Genomic DNA, 12,047 nt, shown 5'->3' on the forward strand with positions numbered 1-12,047 from the left:
GCACGGCTCTGCAGGTATTCGTGCATTACATACAAGCGTACAGTATTTCAATCCATCTCGGTGCTCTATACAGCCCTTCATTTCTGCCGCATTCTCTCTGTGTGTGACTTTCTCCTCTCCTGCACACAATTAACCCTTTCTCTCTGTCACACTGCTGCCCATAATCTTCATCCTTAATGCGCTCCTTAGTGCACTATCTATGCATAGTACCTTTTTATCAGGCTTGAGCCATTAAATTAATAAATCAATATTGACAACCTATCAGCTGGGGAATAAATGACTTGGATATAGAATAGAGGGGTACGTGGTCACGTGACTGTTTTAGTGCCCACGATTTCATAATTATTCTCGGTAACTAACGTGATGGTGGGTGGGTGGCCCCTTCCCCCCTCTCTCCGTTTCTCTCACCCTCTTTCGCTCAGTCTTTCTTCTCACACATGTTCACATACGCGCACACACATAAACATACATACATGCATATATTTTCCCCTGGTTACCTTTGTCAAGATCACCCTGGTTGAAAATGAACAAAACAATAAAACACAAGAGAATATCTCTCCTCATTTTATATTGAAATGGGTATGTAAAAATATGATATCTTTTGTGGGTATTATGTTCCTTCATTCTGGTTAATCTATTTAATCAGAATAAGTCATTAGTGTTGTATTTTTCCAACACATGTCAGGTGTTCTGTTATTGCTTCTACACAAAGGCAGCTGGAGGAAATATGGAAGACACTGCCTAGGAGTGGGCAGTATAGTGGCCGAACCCCAGAGCCAATCGTGGAAGTGCTCTTATTGCCCTCCGGCCACTGCTGACCTCTTGACCCTGGCCATGGCCCATGGGGCAAAGGTCACTCTCTGGGGTCAGAGGGAATCACTTCTGGCCTGGTCCGAGGAGCCATCTCCATGGAAACCATACCATCTCTGGAGGAAAGAGAGAGAAAGAGCTCTGGACAGCATCACAGCCCTGTCCATGCAGAGCAGAGTGTATACCACACCACTGCAGATGTGTGTGTAGGCTACTTCCTCATCTGCCTTCCTCTGACTGTCACCAGACATAAGAATGACAAAGAACCCAAAATGTCCCCCAAGCCATACCTGATCTGATGAAAGAACCGATTTTGACATTTTGATGAAACACTTCTCTCATATTCCCTTCAGTTTGCAGCATAATAGATGAGGCTGTTAACTGACCGTAACAAATACGCATAGAGTTCGATTGAAATTGATACCGACTGAAATAGCACTGTACGTGCACGGCCAGTTCATTTGTGTCTTGCGCCATCTAGTGGCAGTAGAGGGTTCCGAGGACTGCCGGGCTCCCCAACTCGTCGTCACCTTGCTCTCGGGATTGACGGTCGATGCTTCGTTCTACCATACGTTTGAGCCCAGCTGCCAATCAACAGGTCAACATCGCCCGGGGGAGAGTAGAGGGGTTTGAGGCAAAGATCAAACAGCGTACCTCTGGGAGGACAGTTGCATATGAAAAGACAGACACTAAAACATGCCTTCAAAGATGTCAGCGCTACACAGGGAGGCAAATTATTGCATAGGCCTACAGGAATATCGCGCCTCGCTTCACATTCATGATTATTGATCTGGCATTATTGGACCTCCTCCCGAATCCCGGGGCCTTTAAATTCCTTTGACCCAACTTCGCTATTGCTAATGCAAACCTCGAGTATAGGTGTTCAGTGTGGTAAGTGGGTTATGCTACACATCCTACTTAATGTATTGTCGATTACGCAAAGAAAAGGCATGTCATTACAGAGACCAAGGAAAGATGTCTGTTTTTAATCATCTGCTCAATAGAGTCTATGAGAACCACAGACAGCTGTCTTTTGTCCTCTCCAGGCTTAACAAAGTAATTTGTTATGCCATCATACCCAATTGACCCAAGCAGATCACACCACCACATCACCATCTCTGCCAAAACAGCTCAGCCATGTGCGTTTGTATGAGAGGTTCCAGACAGTTTTGTGAGACTTGGGTTTGGTATTTCTTGCATCCACAGACTTATTTCAATACTATGAATGTTTAGCCTATTTTCAAATTTACCAAAGATGACTACTATCCGCCACAAAGTGAATGTCCTTAATTTTGTGCTGTATTTGTGGTATTTGTAAAAAAAAATGCACACTTGAAATGAAAACACTCTCACTAAATACAAGGTTCCCAATGGAAGGTCCACCGCATGGACAGGACATGCTTTTTGCTCACGAGATAAGAAATCAGCCATGGAATGTGTCACTGTACTAAAACAAGAACAGAATGTTTTGGTTGCCCTCACAGCACGACCCGTTACCTTGCCTCACTCTCTGTTAATCTGACGCTAGCTCCCGGCTCTAATCTAGGCACCTCTGCCCCCTTTCCGCCTATCCTATTAGATTAAGAAGATAAAACACAAAATCCTACAAACCTCCCACTGTTTCCATACATAAGCCACTAAGGCCTAAAGTTGGAGGACCCTTAGTGATTGATTAACGCTAATTATTTCATGTTTAATAACCAAGTTAAGATAAGTACTGCACTGAGATGTGTGGGATGGGAGGTGGTGTTTGACTAATTGCATGACTAGATCCCTCTTGAAGCAGAGGTGCAGCTTTTAATTCAGCTAAGTACATATATAAGAGTAAAATGTTGTTCTTAAGTCAAGAGTCTATTGGTGTGTGTGTGTGTGTGTGTGTGTGTGTGTGTGTGTGTGTGTGCACATGCTTGTGTGTAGGTGGGTGATGCCTTTTCGATTGTGTGTGTGCGGAGTGTGTGCATATGCATGTGTGAGAGAGTGTGTGTGTGTGTGTGTGTGTGTGTGTGTGTGTGTGTGTGTGTGTGTCTAATCACACATGCTGAACTCAGCCCGTTCTGTGTCTTGTTTCCTACCAGCATACGGCAAACATATGCAACAGAATTAAAACCCTAAAGCTGGCGAATTGAAGAGGATTTAATGCAGAGTGCAATTCATGGGAATTAAACAAATTAGTGGACCAATTAGGTTTTCCTGAATGGATACAGAGATTTGGTGAATAAAAAAATAATTACATGGATTTCTTATTGCTCTAATTGTCACAAGTGTTAAATAAAAAACACATTAAATATTTAATTTAGGTTTAGTCTTATTTAATTTAATTTTTTCCCATGAACAGGTTCATGTGTACTAATTTTATTAAGCTAAATAGCAAATACACAGACACAATCTAGCTACCAGTCTGACTACCCTCCACAGAATTGGGCTTTTTAAAGATTTTGAGCATTGTCTGGTTGTAATAACTGATTTATTTAACCATATGCTACATTTAGCTGAAAATGTAGTCTCATTTTCAAAATATGTATGGTCAGAAACACTCAGTCAGTGGTTTATCTCACTCCTTTTTATGTTGGTACAGTAATGTTATGTCAAAAATTATATTGATCCTTAAATACATATGAACTCCCTCTTTCCTCCCAGTAGTAAGGCTCTCAATGGGAGAAGAGAGGAAATATCATATACTTTGTGGAGGAATATAAAAGAGCATGTTTACATGCATGGTAGAAAATACTCTGAAAGAGTCTTTGGGGCAGGTTTAAAACACATACTTTGTTCAAGTCTATTACTTGTCTTCTGTATTGTGTGGATTTACTGATGTGCATTAATCTCAAGCATTTATTTCTTCCCATATCCACCTTCACATGTGTGATAATTCTTTCAAGTTTGTCTTTTGCTTTGTGTTAATTCTCCTGCCAACCCTTTCCAATAACAATTCATTCACTAAAATTCAAACATTTTTATTTGAATTTACTGCTGTCATTCATCCCATTTGATGACCTAATCAAGCTGCACTCATCCGTTGCCGTATGGCTTGCCCTCCTGTCGTTACAGCCTACGCGCGCCTGAGTCCTCTCTCGAGGAGCGGTTACCAGATTACACTGTGTGATAAGCTTCCTATTTTTCGAAACTACTTGAAGATTTCCAGGATTATCCTCTTTCTTATCCCCTGAGTCAGCTTTGGACAGCCTGCCTGTGGTCTTACTGCGGAAGATTTGGCCTCCTGACAACCATGATTAATTAGCACCATAAGTGGGCCCTGCCAGGAGGATGTGTTCACTTTTAATGATGTGTATGTACACACATGAACACACACACACACACACGCACACAAACGCACACATGAACACACATACACACACACACACACACACATACATGAACACACACACACACACACACACACACACACGAACACACAAACACATACACACACACATATACATGAACACACACACACGCACAAACACACACACTTGCGCACACACACACACACACACACACACACACACACACACACAATTGAAGCACATAGTATAGATGAATCTGTAAGTTTATTGGAATGCTTGTAAACATGATAATGATGAATGCAGTTTATTCACTGACATTATTCAGATACAGTCTGAGATAACTAAATGTGTAATTTAAACATTTGTTATCTCAGGGTATTTTCTTAAATTATGTATCAACTTAAAGTGTGTGTAAGCTGATATATAATTTATATAAAAAGTGTTTTTGTTCAGTACAAATTGTGCAATTGTATTCATTCATAGATTCATTCATTCAAATAATAATAAATATAATATAATAAAGAACAAAGCCTTTGGATCAGTGGAGAAATAACATTTTAAATATTTTCAAATCTTTCAATAAAAATATTACATTGTTAAATAGAATTTTAGCTCAGGTTCCCATTAAACATACAAACAAATATATTTACAGGGGCTTAAATCATGCCCATCAACACATAATGCAGAAATCTTGTGCTGGATCGCATTACATTGTTTTTAAAATGTGCATAGGGTGCATTTGTGTTTTTTGAATACGAATTAGTTGTTGAGTTATAGAAGAGACTATTGACCTGTATGTGATAGATAGCCTATAACAGAGCGTGGTTGGTGATGTTGCGTCGAGCCTGCAAGGCGGCCAACCCCCAGTAGATCCCAGGAGGCAGGTAGGGCAGCTGGTGGTTCGGGGGGCAACACCAGCATGGTGGCCCCTTGAGTCGATGGAGGGGGTGATAAGGGGACATGAGGGGGTACGGGAGCTGCCCAACGACCCGGCGGATCCGCCGGCGGGCCCGACGCCGGTGGTACTCCCCTTTGGAGAAGTCCTCGTAGTTAGCTGGGTGGATGGCCCAGAAGTGGCCTTTGCCGTTTTCACTGCGCCCTGCCTTGATGAAGCATTCGTTCAGGGAGAGGTTGTGTCGGACACTGTTCCTCCAATTTTTGTCCTGTAAGAAAATGAATACATTGTCACTTAAGGTATCATAATTTAAACGTAGTAGTGCTTTCTTGGGTGTTTATAGGAAACACAAACTAAGCACCAAAAGGTCATAAAATTCAGTTGACAGCCTGGTGGCTAAATATTCCCCATTACTCTCAATCATGTTACCCTACCTTAATCCTTCAAGGTAAATCACTTGTCACAACAATTAAGGACTTAGTTTTACGTCCTGGTATAGAACAGGTTACCAGTATGTCCTGTCAACTGGATTAACAAGAGTGTAGGTCAATAAACCACCCAACAACAAGATCCCCTTAAGGCACTGTAGGCATCACTTAAACTCATTACTTTTTAAGACCACTGTTTATGGTACAGTTTCCATTATCACACACATACTTGTGTCAGCGTAATTATATCCATATTAGCCTATTTTTTTTAATTTAAAAGTGACTGATATTTAGCAGACACTTTCATCCAAAGCAACACTTCCCTAATAGACACTTCCATAAAACACATTACCATATTATTTAGTAAATGTTGCCTTCCTGCAAATTTTGCCTTCCTGCATTAAACAGGGTGTTCATGTTATTATCATTCTGTATGTCTACTATTTCTCTATACACTAGTCACTGGTCCACTTAGCTGATAAAATGATGTGAATTAATACCAATTCAACTAATTTAATTGCTGCCCTCATATTCACCACCTGGCCTTACCTTGTTCTTGAAATAAGGATAGTGATCCATGATCCACTGGTAGATGTCACACAACAAAAGCTTCTTCTCCTCCGAAGCCAGAATGGCCATTGAGATCAATGCAATGTAGGACTGGGTGGGCTTGTCTTCTTGGCCGTCACTACATTCTGCCCCCTCACCTTTGACCTCCTCATCATTGTCCTCTTCGGATGCATCTGTACCCATCTCTGGGCTTACACTTTTTGGACACTCTTCTTCATCTCGAGGGGTCTCCTCCCTTTGACTGTCCTGGGTGTCGGGGGAATTTTTGCTTACGTTGGTGCTTTCCATCTCTGAACCCTCCCACTCACTCTTGGTACCTTTGTTGAACAGCAGATAGTCAATAGTAAAGCGTAATCCTAAAAGCCCCCGCGATTCGGTATTAATGCCGCTTTCTTCCATGATCCAAATGTGTACACTGACAAAAAAAGTGAAGACCTGCAGTCCAATAAGCGTGGTCTCGCTGGCAGGAAAGTAACACCTGAGTTTTGAGAAGCAACCTCTCTGTCTTTGACGGATAATTAAATGAAGGCTTACTGTTGTCACTCTACTGATGCACTTGAACCTCGCCACTGTCTCAGTCAATTTGATTCAGTCAAGATGCTGTAATGAATCTGACCTCCAACTTCAAGCCATTAAAACTGCCTGTAAGTCATCTTCAGGTTTTGACACCCACTCAGTAGTGAAAATTCTCTGTTTTTTTCTACAATTGTCCAAGATAAACAGCCAACTGGTTTCTGCGTTGTTGCCCTTGATGTTACTCTTGGGGGGCTGCTTTCTAAATGACCCAGAGTCAAAGTAGCACTATTTAAACACCCTAGAATTTATCCCTCACAGATAGCAGCAACGTGGGAGACCAGAGAGTTAGAGGTAGGGGGTCTCATCGGAGGGGATTAATTTTATTACTTTAAGCAAATCTTTGTAATTAGGAGAGATTACACAATCTGATTTATTAGGGCATGGAGTAGAGTGGCTGCTGTTTCACCAAAGGGCCTTTGGATGGGGTCATCTCATTTGAGTGCTTTACAGAGAGGTGTGAATGAAGAAGCAGACTGAATAATATCGCTACAATAAATAAAGGGATACAAGATTGGATTTTAAATTACATAGTATACTGTTCTATAGATACCTACATGTATTTGAGGTCTTTCATGAATCATTAACTTTTTTTATGTTCATAGAAATCTCAGTCAGATATTATGGCTGTGCAATTTGATGCTGGTGTGATATTTAGTGATGCGGACCCTTTGGAATTATATGAGATTTGTAATTCTTTAAGATAACTATCAGTTCATTAGGTTTCACCCCCAGCCTTTAACCTCCTTTTGCATCAGTGAATTCAGAACATATTCAGAACCAATTTTTTTTTACATTTTGCTATATGGACACATGTGTATATGTACATGTTTTCTCTTATCAATCAACAGTCCTGTAAGGACAAAACAAAAACAGAATTTTAAATTTTAAGTAAAAAGCTTAAATATCACAATAAATACTGAGAGCCTTATATGACACATATGGTTGCATTTCTCTTGATCATTCTAAGTATCACAGCTGTTAATGCAGATCAGAGAGAAAGACCAAGCCGATGAGAGATCCAAACAGATGAGATACTAAATAAAAAAAAAAAAAAAAAAAAAAAAAAAAAAATAAAATAAATAAATATATATATATATTTAGTACACTGCATCACCAAACAATCAGCACAAATGAAAGGCGGAATGAACAGTAAACAGTATTACCTTAATTTAAATGAGCATTATTTTGGGCAGTTTCTTCATAACAAAATCTAGCATAGCATTAATGTCACTTCAGTGCTATCTGATATTTCACACATTTATCTGTCAATCTTTCCATAGGTGGCAACTTCAAGTCTTCTTGTGATGGACTTTTATTGTAACTTTTAGAAAACCATGTTTGGATATAGGCTAGCTCTGTGTTGGACATCATCTGAACCTGTCATGTGTTCTCAGATTGTCTCTTGTCTGTCGCCCTTCCCCTATAACAAACTAGATCAAACAGCATATCTGTTAAAATTATCAACTAGATGTACCGCAAAGCGGTACAAAATATGACCGCCGCCCAGTCCAGCACATGTTTTCCACAAAATTAAGTCACACTGAAAGGCATATATGATTCTAACTGTCTCACTGAATTGCATTATGCACACTCAATTCTCACTGGTATCTGCTAGACAACAAGTACCAAAACATGATTAGTTCATAGATTTCACATGTAATATACATTTTATACAACCCCACCCCCATCTTGCCTGTTCATAATTCTGAGAAATTCTTGAATTGTGTACATGTTTATGTTTATGTGTGTGTGGGTGTGTGGGTGGGTGTGTGTGCGTGCATGTGTGTGTTTGCCTGTTTATGTGCCTGTGTGTGTGCATGTGCATGCATGCGTATATATGTCTACTGTGCAGTGGTGGACATTACTTGAGTACATTTACTCAATTACTGTACTTAAGTCGCTTTTTCATGTATCTGTACTTTACTTCAGTATTTCAATTTTGTTAAACTTTTTACTTTTACTCCAGTACATTTCAAGGCCAAATATCTTACTTTTTACTCCACTACATTTTGTGACAGCAGAAGTACAGCTGAAGTTCCTTTTGGAAAAAAGACTGTCCAAATACATGTATATTTTCTATGAAGCGAGCTAGGCTTTAAATAATGGTGTTGCATAACCTATGTTATTATCCACTATTTACTGTACCTTGTTGACCCCTTTTCACAATATTGATGTTATCATAACTAGCCTCTTGATGCCATCGAGCAAATGATAGACAATGATAGACAATCTGACACTATCAAACACAAAAGGGAACATCTTGATTTGGTCTGAAAGTGTAAAGCATTCAACAAAGAAAAATGTGGTTACTTTGAAATATCTAAGATAAGATATCACATTAGTTTGTTTTAAGTTCTTTCTACATACAACAATTATTAGCTGATTTTGTCCTTGAATGGAGGAGAAAGGCTTAATGAATGCCTATGTCTGTGCCAAATCATTTCAACAATAGTAAATGCAACTGTATTAGTCATAACACATTTCAAGACTTTTACTTTCGATACTTAAGTACATTTGAAGGCAAGTACTTTTGTACTTCCACTCAAGTGGAAATGTAAAAGGAGGACTTTTACTTTTACTGGAGTAACATTTGACCATGTGTATCTCTACTTTCACTCAAGTACAGGATTTGTGTACTTCGTCCACCACTGCTACTGTGTGAGTATGTGTCATACGTAGGATTACTGTGAATGTATGTGTGTGCGTGTGTATCTGTTTATGCACATGTGTGCATATGGAATGGGTTTACATGACCCCTGGAGGCAAACATACGCAAAAAATTGGTCATCCTAGGCCCTACGGTTCTCAAGATATTCACAGAAAACTGTGTCTGCCCTACCCTCCTTTCGGGGGGTCCAGTCCAGCGGGGGGGCTACAGATCAAAATGAAAAGTGATGGTTCCATGCTATCCATCTGGGGTTACATGCCCACCAAGTTTTGTGTACGCCGGTCTTTCAGTGTCCCGGGAATCCTTGTTGGTGTACGGTCACTAAATGTACACATAAATGATTTTATTGTAAGGCCCCCCATGAACGAAAGTCCACGAAACTTTGCATGCATTCGGAGGGTGTCATAATGATCCTACTCTTTCAATTTCGTGCAGTTTTGACCATGTCAGCCAGAGATATTGTGATGAAAACACCTAATGTTTTGCTTTTTAATTTTTAACTAGGTGGCGCTATACATGAAATAAGTTGTAATGGGATAGGTTGACATGCCCCCTTAAGACCAACATACAAAAAAAAGGTGGACCTCCTAGGCCCTACGGTTCTCGAGATATTCACAGAAAACTGTCTCCGGCCACCTACAGGCCAGTTGGTGTATAGTAACATAAATTAATTTATTGTGTGGCCCCCTATGAACGGAATTCCACAAAACTTGGCATGCATTCAGAGGGTGTCATAACGATTCTACACTTCCAATTTCGTGCAGTTTTGACTATGTTAGGGCACAGATACCTGCGATTACAACACCTCATTTTTACTTTTTTGTGTTTAACTAGGTGGCGCTATACATAAAATGAGTGGTTATGGAATGGGTTGACATGGCCCTTTGAGATCAGCATACAAAAAAAATGGTATTCCTAAACCCTACGGTTCTCGAGATATTCACAGAAAACTGTGTCTGCCCTATACCCTCCTTTTCGGGGAGTCCAGTCCAGCGGGGGGGGGCTACAGATCAAAACGAAAACAGGAGGTTCCATGCTATCCATGTGGGGTTACATGCCCACCAAGTTTCATGTACCCCGACGGAAATTTGGACATGCGAAAAATAAAAAAAATAAATAATCTGACTATTCGTTGCGCGGCGGTCATAAATAACATTTCACAAAATGTGTGGTATTTTAAAACTCTTTGGTATTACATAAGTTTTAAAAAAGACACTAAGTTTTTAGATTAGATTAGATTCAACTTTATTGTCATTGTGCTGAGTACAATAACAAGTACAAGTACAACATAACAGAGTAGGCCTACAATAACATAACATAAGTACAACATAACAGAGTACAATAACATAGGCTACGTCACTTCTATGATATCAGACTGGCAGAAATCATCAATCTTCAGAAAGAGTAGGCTATACCTATATGCATGCAGCAGAAACACAAGCCAATAATGTGCAAAAGTTGTCATTAGGCTAAACATCTTAAGAGCAAATAGGAACGAAGTCAAGCAAATATATAGGCTAAGTTATTTCTAATTTACATAGGTTTATGTAATTGTCTGTAAGTCTAATAACACACAGTGTTTATTTGAGAAGATGTAACATAAGACAATTGTGCAGACTATAGCCTAGTTTGTCATTTTTGTGGATGGGGAACGTCTGATCATGACAGGTCGTCTGTCTTTAACTTACTGAATTTACTAGCCTACTAGGCCTACTATCTTACTACTTTCAGATCCAAGTAGTGCAGCCATGTTCACCTAATCATGGGCCTTTTACGCCATCTTGTGTCAAAATAATGTAGCAACTTCAACAAGACAACAAAGTCCATTCTCGGTGCAGGCAAATTAATGTCGCAACAGTTTTTAAAGCGCACCGAGATGGAATGTAAATAATGACTTTACAGTTCACACCGCACTAAGACATAGACCTTACACATCGAACTGATTTCATAGGCTCTGATTTCAAATCTTAGTCTACTTGACAAAATCTAACTGGCTAACTGCCATTGATAAAACATTATTTCTGTTCATAGCTGAAACTGTCAACATTTCCTGGCGTCCAAACAAAAAAAAATACACCCCTCAAATCACGACAGCGCTCTTTTGCTCCTTGCATTAGTTTCATTGACCAAATTGATCCTCTGTGTCTACCACTGATCCCCTCCCCCACTCTTCATCTAACATGTAAAACACGGAATGGATTTAACTGAGGATTCAACCAGTTTGGTGTGATACTGTTACAGACTTAGAAATGACAGAATTCTGTGTTGAATGTCTCAGAATATGATTTCGTACGCAGATGAGACAATAAGCTATCAATATTTTAGCAATAAACCGACGGAATTGCATTTATTTCAAGGTAATAGGCTTATTTTAGACAATGCATTCTGCTCCCACAACATGGTTTGATGTACACTATGTAATGGATTTTGATACGCGGACCGGATTTAACAAGGCCATGCGTTCGTCTCCTTTTAACACCTTATGTTTTCCCCGCCAAAGCTATTTACAGCAGAAAGGTTAAGTATTTCTGTTTTTTCTCGAGACTATTAAACTCAGTTCAGCGGTGTGTCCACATATATTGACTAGACGCATATTTACGTTATAATGAGGCCTATTCATGGGAGAAGACCTGTGTCACAGTGTTGCTTTTTAAGTGCACTGTCAGTTTAAATTGTCGTGGCCACGCCTTTTTAGAGAAGAGTGTGTTGGTTTTTTCAATGTAAAAGCCCACTGATTGGACGCAAACAGAGACCGAAGAGAAGCTTCTACGGTTTTCATTGGCCTCTCCCGGCCTTACGCCTCAGGCTCTCGCGGG

General features: G+C 39.9%; 1 protein-coding gene across 1 annotated transcript; it reads right to left on the reverse strand.

Moving 5' to 3' along the window:
- Positions 1 to 4,903: 4,903 nt before the first annotated feature.
- Positions 4,904 to 6,275, reverse strand: foxq2 (forkhead box Q2). Its single transcript, XM_076279267.1, has 2 exons — positions 5,967 to 6,275; positions 4,904 to 5,257 (listed from the first exon to the last, which is right to left on the reverse strand). Exons 1-2 carry the CDS (start codon positions 6,273 to 6,275, stop codon positions 4,904 to 4,906), a joined length of 663 nt encoding a protein of 220 aa, XP_076135382.1.
- Positions 6,276 to 12,047: the final 5,772 nt, after the last annotated feature.

The sequence above is a fragment of the Alosa pseudoharengus genome, unplaced genomic scaffold (genome assembly GCF_046254945.1).
Source record: "Alosa pseudoharengus isolate Yale_2024_CS ecotype anadromous, Long Island Sound unplaced genomic scaffold, YU_APseudo_1.1 YU_APseudo_1.1_scf_11, whole genome shotgun sequence".
Lineage (NCBI taxonomy): Eukaryota > Metazoa > Chordata > Actinopteri > Clupeiformes > Clupeidae > Alosa > Alosa pseudoharengus.